Source organism: Odocoileus virginianus, chromosome 10 (assembly GCF_023699985.2).
Source record: "Odocoileus virginianus isolate 20LAN1187 ecotype Illinois chromosome 10, Ovbor_1.2, whole genome shotgun sequence".
Classification (NCBI taxonomy): domain Eukaryota; kingdom Metazoa; phylum Chordata; class Mammalia; order Artiodactyla; family Cervidae; genus Odocoileus; species Odocoileus virginianus.
In genome coordinates, this window is record NC_069683.1 from 3,783,883 (window position 1) to 3,802,724 (window position 18,842).

General features: G+C 37.2%; 1 protein-coding gene across 1 annotated transcript; it reads left to right on the forward strand.

Moving 5' to 3' along the window:
• The first annotated feature begins 10,008 nt into the window (after nucleotides 1–10,008).
• LOC110144580 (olfactory receptor 8J2-like) lies at nucleotides 10,009–10,962 on the forward strand. Its single transcript, XM_020904520.2, has one exon. It carries the CDS (start codon nucleotides 10,009–10,011, stop codon nucleotides 10,960–10,962), a length of 954 nt encoding a protein of 317 aa, XP_020760179.2.
• Nucleotides 10,963–18,842: the final 7,880 nt, after the last annotated feature.

The following is an 18,842-nucleotide window of genomic DNA, read 5'->3' on the forward strand; positions in this document are numbered from 1 at the left end:
AACTACAGCTATCTTCATTTAAGAATTAAATCCTGCTAAGTGAAGAGGTTGTAAATTGTTAAAAAATTCCATTAATATCAATAGAGAAAACTTAATCCTTTTCATTCCAACTTCAAGTACCCAATTTTCCCTAATTTAAAAGCCATTAATTGTTCAAAGAAAACACACTAATATAAGTAATACACAATGGGAAGATCCCCAGGGATGGGATGGGGAGGGAGGTGGGAGGGAGATCAGGATGGGGAACACATGTAAATCCATGGCTGATTCATGTTAATGAATGGCAAAAACCACTACAATATTATAAAGTAATTAGCCTCCAACAAATAAAAATAAATGAAAAAAAGAAAATAAAGGCAATCTAAAATAAAATATATGTTAGAAAAGTGTTTTTATAATTTTTGAACAAGAAAGAATAATCCTGATAGTAAGGTGGATTTATGTTGGAATCAATTTTTGGATGGTTGTTAAGAGTCAGATCATCTTCCTTGCCACAGATATGTTGACATTTTGTTTGATTACTAAAAGTTTTGTTATTTTTTACAGCGTTTTACCTATTAAATTATCAACCTTTTTGAACTCATATCTTGCATCTAACCAAATATATATCACAAAAAATACAGCTTTCAGGCATAAAGAAACCTAATAAAAATATACTTTTTCAAAAGAATAATTTGTTGAAACAAATAGGCAAGCACTTCAACCAAGCACCAGTTTTCAAGGAACCAAGATAGAAAAAGGAATTTGTCTGCCAGCTCTCATTTTTATTAGTCAAAGCTTACCCTATGGGATATTATCACCTGTAATTCCAAGTTATACTTACTTGAGTGCTCAAGTGGTTCCAAAACATTCATGTCCAAACTATTATAAAAAAACCTTGTTGGTGGTTAGGGGAGACAGGAAATACAGGACATAGTTATGAAGCAAGGTCTGAGAATACCTGTGAAAGTTAGGAGTGAGGAAAGAACAACTACAGGGTCTCTCATTCTATAGCTGCAGCATAACTAATTATTAAGAGCTGCATAAATATGCATGCACAAATCTAGTATCTCGGTACTGTAAATTCATTTTTAGTGTTCATAATAAAGCTATAATCATATACCATTGCCTCCTTTCAGCTACCAAAGTTTAACTTACATGACGTTATGAAAAGCTGTTTGAGGTATTGTTGTTGTTGTTTAGTAGCAAAGTCATATTTGACTCTATTGCGATCTCATAGACTGTAGTCTCGCATATCTTCTGCCCATGGGATTTTCCAGGCAAAAATACTGGAGTGCACTGCCATTTTCTTTCTACAGGGGATATTTCCAATTCAGGGACTGAACCCAAGCATCCTGCATTGGCTGGTGGATTCTCACCACTGAGCCAGCAGGGCTACAGTTCAGTTCAGTTCAGTCGCTCAGTCGTGTCCGACTCTTTGCGACCCCATGGACCGCAGCACGCCAGGCCTCCCTGTCCATCACCAACCCCAGGAGTTTACCATTACCATGGCTACAGGTATTAGTAAATAAATAATCCCCAAATTTTCTCAATAGATAAACTGACAGAATCACTATGAAACATCTCCAATGTATCTATACACTATGACCTAATAATTTTCAAGTATTATCCAAGACTAGACACATTATTGTGTATGGAACATGTGGAATGAAACTCCAGTATTTTGGCCACCTCATTCAAAGAGTTGACTTATTGGAAAAGACCCTGATGCTGGGAGTGATTGGGGGCAGGAGGAGACGGGGACGACAGAGGATTAGATGGCTGGATGGTATCACCAACTCGATGGGCATGAGTTTGAGTAAACTCTGGGAGTTGGTGATGGGCAGGGAAGCTTGGTGTGCTGCAATTCAAGGGGACGAAAAGAGTCAGACATGACTGAGTGACTGAACTGAACTGAACATGTGGAATAAAAATATGTGACTTGCATCATTATCCATAATAAAGAATATTCAAAAGTAGCTACATATCTATGTAGCTCAAATGTGTGAATCAAATCCATAACAATCAAGATAGTTAATCTCAAACTTTTAAGGTTGAGCAAGAAAAGAGCATACATATACATACATATATGTAACACCAATCACAAACTACATATATATAGACGTATACAAATACATATGTATACAACTACATATGTATATCAGTTCTGTTCTGTTCAGTTCAGTTCAGGCGTTCAGTCGTGTCTGACTGTTTGTGATCCCATGAATCGCAGCACACCAGGCCTCCCTGTCTATCACCAACTCCCGGAGTTTACTCAAACCCATGTCCATTGAGTTGGTGATGCCATCCAACCATCTCATCCTCTGTCGTCCCCTTCTCCTCCTGCCTCCAATCCCTCCCAGCATCAAGGTCTTTTCCAATGAGTCAATTCACTTCTCATGAGGTGACCAAAGTATTGGAGTTTCAGCTTCAGCATCAGTCCTTCCAGTGAACACCCAGGGCTGATCTCCTTTAGGGTGGACTGGTCAGATCTCCTTGCAGTCCAAGGGACTCTCAAGAGTCTTCTCCAACACCACAGTTCAAAAAAATCAATTATTTGGTGCTTAGCTTTCTTCACAGTCCAACTCTCATGCGTATACATGACCACTGGAAAAACCATAGCCTTGACTAGACAGACCTTTGTTGGCAAAGTAATGTCTCTGCTTTTTAAAATGCTATCTAGGTTGGTTATAACTTTCCTTCCAAGGACTAAGCGTCTTTTAATTTCATGGCTTCAATCACCATCTGAAGTGATTTTGGAGCCCCAAAAAATAAAGTGTGACACTGTTTCCACTGTCTCTCCTTCTATTTCCCATGAGGTGATGGGACCAGATGCCATGATCTTAGTTTTCTGAATGTTAAGCTTTAAGCCAACTTTTTCACTCTCTTCTTTCACTTTCATCAAGAGGCTTTTTAGTTCCTCTTCACTTTCTGCCATAAGGGTGGTGTCATCTGGATATCTGAGGTTATTGATATTTCTCCCAGCAATCTTGATTCCAGCTTGTGTTTCTTCCAGCCTAGCTTGTCTCATGATGTACTCTGCACATAAGTTAAATAAGCAGGGTGACTATATACAGCCTTGAGACATACTCATTTTCCTATTTGGAACCAGTCTGTTGTTCCATGTCCAGTTCTAACTGTTGCTTCCTGACCTGCATACAGGTTTCTTAAGAGGCAGGTCAGGTGGTCTGGTATTCCCATCTCTTTCAGAGTTTTCCACAGTTTATTGTGATCCACACAGTCTAAGGCTTTAGCATAGTCAATAAAGCAGAAATAGATGTTTTTCTGGAACTCTCTTGCTTTTTTGATGATCCAGCGGATGTTGGCAATTTGATCTCTGGTTCCTCTGCCTTCTCTAAAACAAGCTTGAACATCTGGAAGTTCACAGTTCACGTATTGCTGAAGCCTAGCTTAGAGAATTTTGAGCATTACTTTACTAGCATGTGAGATGAGTGCAATTGTGTGGTAGTTTGAGCAATTTTTGACATTGCCTTTCTTAGGGATTGCATTGAAAACTGACCTTTTCCAGTCCTGTGGCCACTGTTGAGTTTTCCAAATTTGCTGGCATATTGAGTGCAGCACGTTCACAGCATCATCTTTCAGGATTTGAAATAGTTCAACTGGAATTCCATCACATCCAATGGCTTTGTTCATAGTGATGCTTCCTAAGGCCCACCTGACTTCAGATTCCAGGATGTCTGGCTCTAGCTGAGTGATCACACCATCGTGGTTATCTGGGTCATGAAGATCTTTTCTGTACAGTTCTTCTGTGTATTATTGCCACCTCTTCTTAATACCTTCTGCTTCTGTTAGGTCCATAATATTTCTGTCATTTATTGATCCCATCTTTGTATGAAATGTTCCCTTGGTATCTCTAATTTTCTTGAAGAGATCTCTAGTCTTTCCCATTCTGTTGTTTTCCTTTGTTATTTTCCTCTATTTCTTTGCATTGATCACTGAGGAAGGCTTTCTTATCTCTCCTGGCTATTCTTTGGAACTCTGCATTCAAGTAGGGATATCTTTCCTTTTCTCCTTTGCTTTTTGCTTCTCTTCTTTTCACAGCTATTTGTAAGGCCTCCTCAGACAACAATTTTTCCTTTGTGCGTTTCTTTTCCATGGGGATGGTCTTGATCCCTATCTCCTGTATTATGTCATGAACCTCTGTCCATAGTTCATCAGGCGCTCTGTCTATCAGATCTAGTCCCTTAAATCTATTTCTTACTTCCACTGTATAGTCATAAGGGATTTGATTTAGGTCATACCTGAATGGTCTAGTGGTTTTCCCTACTTTCTTCAGTTTAAGTCTGAATTTGGCAATAAGGAGTTCATGATCTGAGCCACAGTCCACTCCCGATCTTGTTTTTGCTGACTGTATAGCGCTTCTCCATCCTTGGCTGCAAAGAATATAATCAATCTGATTTTGGTGTTGACCATCTGGTGATGTCCATGTGTACCGTCTTCGCTTGTGTTGTATATACATATACATATGTATATAACCAATCACAAAAATATATAAATATCTTAAATTCACTAATATCAATTTCCAAACTACATAAGTAACAGTTATACATATGTAAATATATAATATGTATATGGGGTTTCCCTGTTGGCTCAGATGGTAAAGCATCTGCCTGCAATGCAGAACCTGGGTTGGATCCCTGGTTCAGAAAGACCCCCTGTAGAAGGGAATGGCAGCAGACGCCAGTACTCTTGCCTGGAAAATCCCATGGATGGAGGAGCCTGGTAGGCTACAGTCCATGGAGTTGCAAAGAGTCAGACCCGACTGAACAACTTCACTTTTCATGTATGTATAGAGTGCTTCTCTGGTGGCTGAGTGGTAAAGAATCCTCTTCAATGCAATGGGTTCGATTTCTGGATTAGGAAGATCCAGTGGAGATGGAAATAGCAGCCCACACCAGTATTACTGACTGGGAAATTGCATGGACAGAGGAGCCTGGTAGGCTACAGTCCATGGGGTTGCAAAAAAGTCAGACACGATTTAGAAAGTAAACAAAACAGCAACATATATAGGTATAAATGATTTATATATCCAAGAGCAAAGTGTTAAATGCATTTGATTAAAAAAATGTACATGAGTAAGCCACAAGGACAATATATACCAAGTGAAGTAAGCCGGTCATGAAAGAACAAGTATGAGTGACATCATTTATATCAACCATATAAAATAATCAACACATAGAAGCAGAGAGTGGAAATTGGATTGTCAGAGACAGGGAGACAGGGAAAATGGGATTGCTACCCAATAGGTATAAAGTTTCAGCTATAAAAGATGATGTAATTCTAGAAATTTGTTCTATAACATTGTGCCAATAATTAGCATTAGCATATTGTATATTTAAAAATTGTTAAGAAGGTAAATCTTATATTTATTGTTCTTACCCCAATAAAACTTTAGAAAATTTGGAAGAATAGAGAAATGTTGTATTAATCAGTAGTTATTTCCTCTAGAGGAGGTGGATGGAATGGGATTGAGAGAGGCTGGACTGATGGAAATTAGGCTTACATTTAATTATGTGTTACTTTAAAATAATGAACCCGGTAAGATAAAACTATAGTTTAACATGACTGATCAAATTATAGTGTCCATAATGTCATTTTTCTGCTTATTTATATGTGTGTGCTTCTTATAAATAACTTGAAAGTGAAATTTTGTGATTCTGTGATAGAAAATACCTCTTATACAATAAATAGCAGGCTAAAATGAGAGATCATGTTGTCAAATAAAGCATCAATGAAAGTGAAATGTTGTAAAAGAAGTAGTTAACTAAACAACAGCAATAACATGTATGAGAGCTACACTAAGAATTTCAATTAAAAAATTGATATTCACTGTCTTGACAACCATTCCCACTTTGACCTTATGTTGAAATTATCTGATTTTTTTTTAATATGCGTCAAATACAGCAGGGTTTATTCTTAACTCAAAAATGGAGGCTCTGCAGTTGGTTCTACTTCCAATATTCACATAAGTTGAACATTGGGATCAGAGGTCTGTGCTTCCTAGCCACTGGATTTTCTCCATCCCAGGGCCAGAGACAACACTCTCAGAAAATGTCAGAAGATGTAGAGGTACATTTCAAACCACTCAAAAGATGAAATCACTGTATGCAGGAGTTATTGAGTGTGATTATCCAAGCATGCCCCAGGCTGTCTCCACATTTTTCACCCTGGGGGCAGTTTTTCATGGAGACTTGACTAGTGAATATTCCTTTGTCATTCTTCCCCTGGGGAATCTGACCTGAGCCAGGGGATTCTGGTTCTTCTGTTGAGGAACTGGGCCATGAACAGACATTTCATTGTGAAGGTCTTCAGGGACTTCGGAATCTTGTATAATTCAGTCACCTGTGGCTCAACAGTAAAGAATTCTCCTGACAGGGAGGAGACACAGGAGATGCAGGTTCTATCCTTGGGTTGGGAAGATTCCCCGGAGGAAGGCATTGCAACCCACTCCATGTTTCTTGCCTGGAGAATGGCACAGACAGAGCAGCCTGGCAGGTTACAGTCTCCAAAGAGTCACAAAGAACGGACATGACTGAAGCCATGAGCACAGCACAGAAGCCAGTTAGTGCGCTTCATACCAAGGCCGCAGTAGGGGTCTCGGCAGACCTCTATTTTCAGGTAGGTCAATTTAGAAATCTTGTTTATGACAAATTCTGGAAGAGACAAGCAAGGATATTGAAAACTTAGTCAATTCAAATCAGAACTGGCACTTGCCCTGTGGTTCAGATTCACACTCCAGTGCAGAAGGCATGAGTTGAATTCCTGATTGGAGGAGTAATATCCTGCATGCTTCAGAGCATGGCCAAGGGGAGGAAAAAAAGACAAAAAGTAGTGAAATGCAATCAGAACTGAACTTACATCCACTTTGTTCTCTTTTCAAGTCATTCACTTCTCTACCTGCTGGTTGATTGCAAAGTGGAAGTGCTGGAAATACAGAGTAAGCAGTATTTTCTAGCATTTCCACCCGTAGACTGACTTTTTGCACAGAATAACAAAGTCTGACTAAGGAATTATATTTTACCTTAATTTATAAATGTTTTCTGCAGAATTGATGGATGTTTTAGAGGCACACTACACCACATAGGAAACTCTGTGTTTATACAAGATTCTATGTCTCCAGTAAGATCTGTTCCTACTTAATGCCAGTAAAAACAAGGTTTTCCTCCCTTCCTGTTTTCTGTGTTGCCCAGTGTGATAAACCTGCAGATGGAAAGAGTTTTGGTGTCAGCAGTCATTCTCTGCTGCTGGTGGACACTGAGAGCTCATGTTGAGATGCAGCGTCTGTCCCTAACACAACCCATTTAGGATAAATTCCATAGTCAGAGACCAATGGAGCATACTCTTGAAATCACATCAGCATCTATTTAAAAAATAACTTGCAATATTATTTTTCATTCACATTTTGAGATAAATGATTAACATTTGTATTTTTTAAATTTTATTCACTGAAAATCTGTTACTTTAGAAAATCTACAAAATAGTTCATTTTGAAAATAAATTTGAGAAAACTATTTTTCAAAAATTAAAACAGCTACCATCAGTAGCAAGTTCTAAGTCAGACAAGATTATAAATACATAGGTGAAAACTGGGGCTCTTTTATAGAGACTTTATTTCAGCGACAAGTTCTTACCTAATGAAAAAGCTTTGCATCCTTTATATTTTATGATAAGTGGTAACCAATAATAGACCATGATGCATATCATGGTCTCCGTTTTAAAAGCTAACCTCACAAATTGAAACTACACAATATTTTCTGTTATTGACACTCTTTTTATTCTTGTTAAATTAAGAGTGAGTTTATTGAATAGACTATCTCATTGTGAAACATGCACTGACTTGCTTTATGTATAGCAAACGGATATTTTGCTTTGAGTGTTGCCACTACATTTCCCATCAAAAGCTTACTTATGCATTTATTTTAAATGCAAGGGTAGAAGGCAAGAAATAAGGCATAGATGGTGCAACAACATCAGATCAGCTCATTAGAAGCATATTTGATGTATGGAACAGAGTATCTTTTTAAGAGAAACGAAAAAGGCAGATATAAGAGAGTCAGGTTGTAGGAGAACATATCTGGATTTGTTTAACTGTAGAGCCAGATACCATCTGTCCCTGTGTTTTGAATATGCAAAATTATAATTCACTTAATATTTTCATCTCAACTCTAAAATTTCCAGTAAGGGAAAATGAGTTACTGGGACTGAAATAAGAAACCACATTTTAAAAAGTTATTCAAGAGACTGCCCCGGTGGTTTCAGTGGTTAAAAATCTGCTTGTCAACACTGGGAACACGGGTTCAACTCCTGGTCTAGGAAGATCCCACATACTGTGCTGCAACTAAGTGCATGAACCACAACTACTAAGCCTGTGCTCTAGGGCCTGCAGGCTGCAGCCGCTGAGCCTGCATGCAAGTACTGAAGGCCGCGTGGCTAGTTATGTTATGTTCTTTATTTCCACTTTGTGAGAACTAAGTTTACGTGTACAATATCTCATCTAATTTATAAAACACGAAGACACAATTACCTAGTAAAAATCACGCAACTAATAATTGGTAGACTAACAGATAACCAAAAGACTAATAAACCAAATAAACAAACAAAAATACATAAAAAATTCTAAAACCATCAGTCATTAACTGATATCCTATACAGACACTGAGTAACTTAATTTCACTGAGCTTAAATTGTCTCATCAGACCAAAAAAAAAAAAAAAAAGTTATACTCATCTTCTAGGATGCTTCTGCAAAATAATGAGATGATTATTTCAAAATACTTCACATACTTCTGGGCACAGAGTGTAGATAGAAAGAAAGAAAACAGAATGAAGTCACTCAGTCATGTCCAACTGTTTGTGGCCCCATGGACTATAGTCTGCCAGTCTCCTCCATCCATGGGACTTTCCAGGCAAGGATACTGGAGTGGATTGCCATTTCCTTCTCCAGAGGGAATTGAACCTGGGTCTCCTGCAGTACAGGCAGACTTTTTACCATCTGAAATACCAGGGAAGTGTATACTACATACTAAGTAATGTTAAGCTTTCTATTCATTTATCTATATAAATAAACAAATGGATCAAATTTTCACAAAATCAGAACTGCCCACACTATACTTTTTAAAAATCAAAATGGACTTTAAACCATTTAAGGAAAAGGGGTGTATGTTGGAAAGGAAAAAAAAAAAAGAGCTGTCAGAATTAAACATTAGGAAAGAGTGAGAAATTAAAAGTCAGAATGATAAGACAGGACTGGTTTATTTTATTTGGCAGAAGAAAGGAAATGAGATAAAGGAAAGAAGATTCTGAAGAATTTCTCCCTGATGCTAAGGACCAATATTGAAATATAAGACTGCCTGAGGGCAGCTCAAGCAGAAGTGGTAATGATTATTAAAAATAAAACTGTGTTACTGAAAGTGTTCCCATGGAAAAATGGAAATTCCCAGAAATGATGGCAAGGCCTGGTCTGACATCATGACCTGTAGGAGCTAAGGAAAAATAACTGGATATTTTTCTAGCTCATCAACATCTTATAGGTACCTTTCGTTAATCACTGGAAATACTTTCACAGAGGCAAGTGTATGTGTATTAAGTATGTATTAATTAAATATGTGCTAATATAATTAATATATTCATATTAATATCAATGCGTGGAACAGGATAATAAAATAATGTGCACTTATTCAATATAAACCTTATATAAAACTTATATAAACCTTATATAAAACTTATTCAATATAAACCTGCAGTGAATAATACATTAATATTTTGGTCAAATAGTTGTAAGATCCTAAAACAGGTCTCTGCAGAGTTAATATATGTGAATTTTGTGAAAAGATAGAGAGGAAAACAAGGAAGATCTGAGACTTTTAAGTATTTTTGAGCAGAAGTAAATTGATTTTAAATGAAACATTTAACAATCTGACATCTAACAGAACAAAAATGATTTTATCCTCTGTTAATTTCTTTCCATTTTCCCCATTAAAAGAGGAAATCAAGGAAATCAGCAAAACATATGGCTGCAGGGAATCGCACTCAAGTGACTGAATTCATTCTAATGGGAATCTCAGATCTTGCAGAACTCCAGATTCCTCTTTTCTGTCTGTTCTTGGTCATCTATGGACTGACCCTGGCAGGGAACCTGGGAATCATCATCCTCACCAGCGTGGACTCTCAGCTTCAAACCCCCATGTACTTTTTCCTCAAGCACTTGGCTATCATCAATTTGGGCAATTCTTCTGTCATTGCCCCCAAAATGTTGGTTAACTTCTTGGTTACAAAGAAAGCCATATCTTACTATGCATGTGCAGCCCAGCTAGGTGGATTCCTGGTTTTTATTGTGGCTGAGATTTTCCTGCTGGCTGCCATGGCCTATGACCGCTATGTGGCTATTTGCAACCCCCTGCTCTATCTGGTGGTGGTTTGTCCGCGGATCTGCCTCCTCCTGGTGGCCCTTATTTACATCTACGGTCTGACCACAGCACTGACAGTCTCCTCTTGTGTGTTTTCTATGTCATACTGTTCGTCCAATGTGATCAACCACTTTTACTGTGACAATGTCCCTTTGTTAGCATTGTCCTGTTCTGATACCTACATTCCAGAAACAGCAGTATTTACCTTTTCAGGGACCAATTTGTTTTTCTCTATGATTATTGTTCTAACATCCTACTTCAACATCATCCTTGCCATTTTGAGGATACGCTCTTCAGAAGGGCGGCAAAAAGCCTTTTCCACCTGTGCTTCTCACATGGTGGCTGTCACTGTATTCTATGGGACTCTTCTCTTCATGTATTTGCAGCCAAGGACCAACCACTCATTAGATACTGATAAGATGGCCTCGGTCTTCTACACCCTGGTGATTCCAATGCTGAACCCCCTCATTTACAGCCTAAGGAACAAAGACATGAAGGATGCATTGAAGAGATTCCTGGATAACCCATGTCAGTCATTTGGATTAATGCAAATTTAAAACTGCAACTATCTCCAGTTAAAGGTTTTATTTATTCCTGAAAATTTTGTTAAGTGATGAAGCAATAAATAAAACTCTGCTACTTTTAAGGAAAAGTCTTAATCCTTTTAATCTCATAATTAAATACTAAATTTTCCATACAAAATGCATTGTGACTAAAAAATATACTAGTATAAATAATATAAAATAATTTGAAAATAAGTACTTTAAAAGAATAAAATATAAGTAAAGAAAGGATTTTCAAAATTTCTAAATATGGAAGATAAAAATGAATGCCTGTAGGAAATTTTTTTGGATGTTTGCTATGAGTTAGATTATCTTCCTTGTCAGAAATATCTTTTCTTCAACTACTAAAAGTTTCATAATTTTTTGTAGTGTTTACCCATCAGTTTATCAAACTTTTCAACCAATTGTTATTTTGCATTTAAAATAAACTTATGTCACAGAAAAAAAATAGGCCTGTACAGGAAAATAAAGGTTGAATACAGGATGCTTAAATATACATGAAAATAGGACTTTTGGCAAAACTGACTAAAAATACATATGAAAGTTTATTCAATTTTTTCATCCTTTATGTTTCATACATATACAAGCAAAATATCAATGTTCATTCAAATATAAAATATATAATTGTTTTTCTTAACATAGTCTCATATTAAAAAGTTTTTGTTATAAAATCATAATAGCAAACACTTATTTTAGTGAGAGTCAAGTTCATGAGTTAATTTTCAACTTTACTCACAAATAAGTAGCTTATTTGAAAACAGGAAAGTTGTAGTATATAATGTATGTTTCTGGTCTTCAGGGACAAAGCCAGTAATAACTTGGTACCATTAGCCTTTAGAATTTTATATTTTATTATTTACAGATATATAAAAGTCCATAGGGAATGTTTATTTTCTTTTATTACATTTTTATTTAGCTTCATTAACCTAGGTACTTGCAACCAGAGAAGTTTACTTTCTAGCAGAAAAAAATTGTCTTTGAGTCTGGTTAGGTCAACAGAAATAGGGCAACAGGACTAAACTCACACTTGTATTTCTACCAGTTATCTGCAATCTATTCAATTAATTTAACTTAGAAATTTAAGTTAAGGAAATCAGTCCTAAATATTCATTGGAAGAACTGATGTTGAAGCTGAAACTCCAATACTTTGGCCCCCTGATGCAGAGTTGACTCATTGGAAAGGGATGTTGGGAAAGACTGAAGGCGGGAGGAGAAGGGGATGGCAGAGGATGAGATGGTTGGATGGCATCACTGACTTGATGGACATGAGTCTGAACAAGGTCCAGGAGCTGGTGACAGATAAAGATGCCAGGAGTGCTCCAGTGCATGAGGTCACAGAGTGTTGGACATGACTGAGCAGCTGAACTGAACTGAAGTTAAGAATGAAAACTGTAGTGTTTCCTACTTCTTAATTTGGTTGACATATATGTATTTTCTAAAATAATTATGTTGTCACTTGTATTAGCTTCCTAATGCTGCTATAACAAATCATCACCAATTTGATCACCTGAAGCAATGTGAACTTCTTGTCCCACAATTTTGGAGGTCAGAAGTTCACAATGAGTCATCCAGACCTAAAATCAAGGTATCAGAAGATTGTATTCCTTTCATGACCCAAATAGGGTTCAGTCTGTCTCCTTGCCTCTCCCAGCTCCTGCAGATACCATATACCTTGCCTGACATTTGCCTTCCATCCAACAAAGCCATCATTCTAGCTGCTGCTTTCACTGACACATCTCCTCTGATTCCTACTTAAGCATCTTTCTCTCCCTGTGACTACTTTGGACTCACTCACATAAGGCCTTTTACTTAATCACATTGGCGAATCTCTTTTTTGCTTTAACATTTCCATTGGAGGATAATTGCTTTACACTATTGTGTTGGTTCCTGCCATATGTCACATGAATCAGCCACAGGTATACATATGGCCCCTCCCTCCTGTCCCCCACCCCGTCCCACCCCTCTAGGTTGTTGCAGAGCCCTGGATTGATCTCCTTGCATCATTAATCCATGAACTCCTAACTGGCTATCTATTTTACACATGGTAATGTTTATGTTCACATGGTAATGTTTATATTCCCATGCTACTCTCTCAAATCATCCCATCCTCTGCTTCAGCCAATGAAGATGCAGACATCGAAAAGAGACTTGTGACAAATCTTTTTATTGCACGTTCCATGGCAACATGATCACAGGTTTTGAGGATTCAGACACAAGCATCTTTGTCAGGGTGAAGGGAGGGGTGCATCAGCGTTTATTGACATAGCTGTCAAAACATCTGTAGCTATATTGACATAGTTTGTGAAATGGGGCAATCTAAAATTTTTTGCTTCTTACTCAGTAGTGTTCAATAAGATAGTCTCATGAAAGCTTACAACTATGCACTCTTTCTATATTACTTAGCTCCAAAATCTGTTCCAAACTGTACATAATGCCTTCTTTGAATGAAAGATAAACAAAGGTATTTTGTTCACTTTCCAAATGTGTTACACAGATACACATGTACTCACATGCCACTTATTTCCCAATTATCAAAAATGATGAATCAACTCAATCAATTAACTGTACAGGTACATTAGTCAAGCACTGGTTTTCAATGAAGTAAAAAAAAAAAAAAAAATCTGCCAGCTCTCATCTCTGATTGTTCAAAGTTTACCCTCTGCACATTAAGTTACCCATATTTCCTTCTTATGCCTACCTGAGTGCTCATGAGTTTCCATGGTCTTTGTGTCTAAACAGTGACAACAAAATCTTTCTAGTCGTTAGGGGGAGACAGGAAACTCAGGGCACAGTCAGGAAGCAAGGTTTGGGAATACTGTTGGAAGTTAGGAAATACTTGAAACATCAACGAGAAGGACCTCTCATTCTGTAGCTGCAATAGACAGTAAGTATAATAACTTGAGCCCAGCTCTGTAATACAAGGATACCCTAGGCAGAAAGCACTGCAAATGTGTTAATCTTGGAGGTGGAGGTCTTAAATAAACCCTTTCAAGATCATGAAAATAAGAAAAGCCATTCAAATTTCCCAAAATCAGAATAGCAAATGCCATTTTACAAATTTAAATCCAAAAAGCTACTAAAAGGCCCTGACATTTTCTCAGTAATCCCTTTTGTTTTGAAGGACTATGATCATGTATCTCCATTATTTTACCTATGTCTCAAAACATTCAGGTATAAAAGATGTTTCTAGTTCAATAAATAAAAAGATAATAGAAACTGGTGCCGTTTAGTTTTTTTTTTTTCCCATTTAAAAGCAAACTTGAGTTTTATGGTTTTCAGTGAAGATTTTCTTGTCTCTTGGTCAGAAGAGGTTACTAATGATTGAAAACAGAATAGTTTATGAGCTGTTTATGGATAAATTTAGTTTGAGCAGCTACTCCTCTCACCCTGGAAGTCCAAAAGAATTGAGTCCATTTGTCTGCATTGTCATACCTGCATCTCTACTTTCCAAGGGGCTGTTTCCACAAGCCACTTCTATGGAAATGAAATAGTAAGTCCATTCGAAGAAATCATTCAAAAGACAAGTAGGCTGAACTGAAAATTGTATATATAGGTAGAAGTGGTCAAAATGAAAACAAAAAAGATTTGTTGATCAGTCAATCTCTGCTACAGGATGTATGTGGCAGATTTTGTGTCACTTCAATAATTGTTTCCTCAGCATTATCCAAAACCGTCAGTCTTATCACTATTATAGACATTTGAATATTAAAACTATTTTAAAATATGTGTTATCTGTATCAGTTGACCTGGATACTACTCTGGATAGATATCATTCTATTCCAAATTCAGACCCAATTTGGATGATTATTTTTAAAAAATAATATATTAAGGTAAGAAAACAATTTTAGCTCTAAAAATTTGAATCTGGCTTAATTATTTTTTTTACAGTCCCTTATCATATGAACAGATTATACATATTCATAAGTTGGATGTCCAAAGTATAAAATCTTATGTAGTGATGATAGAATGTATATTGATAAATCTTGGCATCAATTCATATTAATTTTAATAAACTAATTTTGCTTATATTTCTCTTATCAGGGATCCACTCCAGGAGATATTGAGTTGGTCAAAAGTTCCCTCAGTTTTTAAGTGAGGATACAAGATATATTTTTAATTTTGTCCAATAACATTATTGAACAATATATTCACCGTTTCATTTTATTACCTTCTACCACTTCTTAGGTAACTTCGTATTTCCATCTTCGCAAAAGCGTTTGTCTTTTTTGAGAAAGAACGATTCCAGGTACATTTTATAGTCTTCCAGGGAAGTGAGGTTTTTTCCATTAAGAGAATTTTATAAAGAGCAGAATAAATGGAAATCTGAAGGTACAATATCTGGTGAATACAGTAGATAAATCAGAATTTCTCAGCCAAGCTGTAACAGTTTTTGCCTGATCGTCAAAGAAACATGTGGCCTTATGTTTTCCTGATGGAAGATTAAATATTTTCCATTAATTAATTTTGGATGCTTCTCATTGAGTGTTGCTTTTAGCTGATCTAATTGAGAGCAGTACTTGGTAGAATTAATCATTTGGTTTTTCAGGAGAAACTCATAACAGAGGGCTCCCTTCTATTCCCACCATACAAACAACATCTTTCTTTGAATGAAGAGTTGCCTTTGGTGTGGTTGATAGTGGCTCTTTTCACTTGCACTGTGATTTCTTCCATTCCTCATTAGTGTACAGTATCCATTTTTCATCACCCACCACAAATTGTTTTTAAAAAGAATGTTTTTATTATGTTTAAGATGGGAATAGCTTGCAAAAATATGATCATGAAAGCTTTTTTCACTTAAATTATGTGGAACACAAACATCAAATGATTAATGTAACCAGGCTAGTGCAAAAGATGTTCAGTGCGTGATTTGGATACTTCAGTATGTCAGCTATCTCCCACATAGTATAATGCTGATTATTCTCAACCTCTCTATTTGATTTCTGTCAGCTTCTACTGGTCTACCTGACTGTGCAGCATTGTCCATCAAGAAACCTCCAGCACAAAACACAGCAAATCATTTTTGAAACATTTGATCAGTCACAGCACCTTCTCCATACACTGTAAAAATGCTTTTTGGGGTTTCAGTTGTGTTTTTATTTTTCTTGAAATAGTAGAGTGTAATATGCCAAAATGTTGCTTTTTGCTTCCATCTTCAATATTAAAATGACTATACAAAAATTCACCAATTTTGATAATTTTTAAATTCATGTTGATATGACAGATGTTAGGATATAATCCTTTATTGAGCCTATCTTTGCATGAAATGTTCCCTTGGTATCTCTAACTTTCTTGAAGAGATCTCTAGTCTTTTCCACTCTATTGTTTTCCTCTGTTTCTTTGTGCTGATCACTGAGGAAGGCTTTCTTACCTCTCCTTACTATTCTTTGAAACACTGCATTCCAATGGATATATCTTTCTTTTGCTCCTTTGCTTTTGGCATCTCTTCTTTTGTCAGCATTTGTAAGGCCTCCTCAGAAGCAACTTTCCTTTTTTGCATTTCTTTTTCTTGGAGATGGTCTTGATCCCTGTCTCCTGTACCATGTCGTGAACTTACATCCATAGTTCATCCGGCACTCTGCCTATCAGATCTAGCCCCTTAAATGTATTTCTCACTTCCACTGTATAATCATTAGGAATTTGATTTAGGTCATGCCTGAATGGTCTAGTGATTTTCCCCACTTTCCTCAATCATGATCTGAGCCATAATCAGCTCCCAGTCTTGTTTTTGCTGATTGTATAGAGCTTTTCCATCTTTGGCTGCAAAGAATATAATCAATCTGATTTCGGTGTTGACCATCTGGTGATGTCCATGGGTAGAGTCTTCTCTTGTGTTGTTGGAAGAGGGTGTTTGCTATGACCAGTGCATTCTCTTGGCAGAACTCTGTTAGCCTTTTCCCTGCTTCATTCTCTACCCCAAGGCCAAATTTGCCTGTTACTCCAGGTGTTTCTTGACTTTCTACTTTTGGATTCCAGACCCCTATAATAAAAAGGACAACTTTTTTGGGTGTTAGTTCTAGGAAGTCTTGTAGATCTTCATAGAACCATTCAACTTCAGTTTCTTCAGCATTACTGGTCAGGGCATAGACTTGGATTACTGTGATATTGAATGGCTTGCCTTGGAAACAAACAGAGATCAGTTCTGTCATTTTTGAGGCTGCATTCAAGTACTTCATTTTGAATTCTTTTGTTGACCATGATGGCTACTCCATTTCTTCTAAGGGATTCTTGCCCACAGTAGTAGATATAATGGTCACCTGAGTTAAATTTACCCACTCTAGTACATTTTAGTTCACTGATTCCTAAAATGTCAATGTTCACTCTTGCCATCCCCTGTTTGACCACTTCCAATTTGCCTGGATTCATGGACGTAACATTCCAGGTTCTTATGCGATGTTGCTCTTACATCATCAGACCTTACATCATCTATCACCAATTACATCCACAACTGGGTGTTCTTTTTGCTTTGGCTCCATCTCTTCATTCTTTCTGGAGTTATTTCTCCACTGATCTCCAGTAGCATATTGGGCACCTATCGACCTGGGGAGTTCATCTTTCAGTGTCCTATCTTCTTGCCTTTTCATCCTGTTCATGGGGTTCTCAAGGCAAGAATACTGAAGTGGTTTGCCATTTCCTTCTCCAGTGAACCACATTTTGTCAAAAATTTTTTTTCAAGAAGATTAGAAATAACAAGGGGACGTTTCATGCAAAAATGAGCTCGATAAGGGACAGAAATGGTATGGACCTAACAAAAGCAGAAGATGTTAAGAAGAAGTGGTAAGAATACACAGAAGAACTGTGCAAAAAAGATCTTCATGACCCAGATAACCACAATGGTGTGAACACTCGCCTAGAGCCAGACATCCTGGAATGTGAGGTCAAGTGGGCCTTAGGAAGCAGCACTACGAACAAAGCTAGTGGAGGTCATGGAATTCCAGTTGAGCTATTTCAAATTCTAAACGATGATGCTGTGAAAGTGCTGCACTCATTATGCCAGCAAATTTGGAAAACTCAGCAGTGGCCACAGGAATGGAAAAGTTCAGTTTTCATTCTGATCCCAAGGAAAAGCAATGCCAAAGAATGCTCAAACTACCGCACAATTGCACTCATCTCACACGCTTGCAAAGTAATGCTCAAAATTCTCCAAGCCAGTTTTCAGCAATGTGTGAACCGTGAACTTCCAGATGTTCAAGCTTGTTTTAGAGAAGGTAGAGGAACCAGAGATCAAATTGCCAACATCTGCTGAATCATCAAAAAAGCCAGAAATTTCCAGAAAAGCATCTATTTCTGCTTTATTGACTATGCCAATGCCTTTGACTGTGGATCACAATAAACTATGGAAAATTCTGAAAGAGATGAGAATATCAGACCACCTTACCTGCTTCTTGTGAAATCTGCATGCAGGTGAGGAAGCAACAGTTAGAACTGGCCATGGACCAACGGACCATTTCTGAATAGGAAAAGGAGTACGTCAAGGTTTTATATTGTCACCATGCTTATTTAACTTATATGCAGAGTACATCATGAGAAACGCTGGGCTGGAAGAAGCACAAGCTGGTATCAAGATTGCCAGGAGAAATATCAATAATCTCAGATATGCAGATGACACCACCCTTATTGCAGAAAGTGAAGAAGAACTAAAGAACCTCTTGATGAAAGTGAAAGTTGAGAGTGAAAAAGGTGCTTTAAAGCTCAACGTTCAGAAAACAAAGATCATGGTATCTGATCCCATCACTTCCTGGCAGATAGATGGAGAAACAGTGGAAACAATGGCATACTTTATTTCCTGGGCTCCAAAATCACTAGAGATGCTGACTGCAGCCATGAAATAAAAAGACGCTTACTCCTTGGAAGAAAAGTTATGACTAACCTAGACA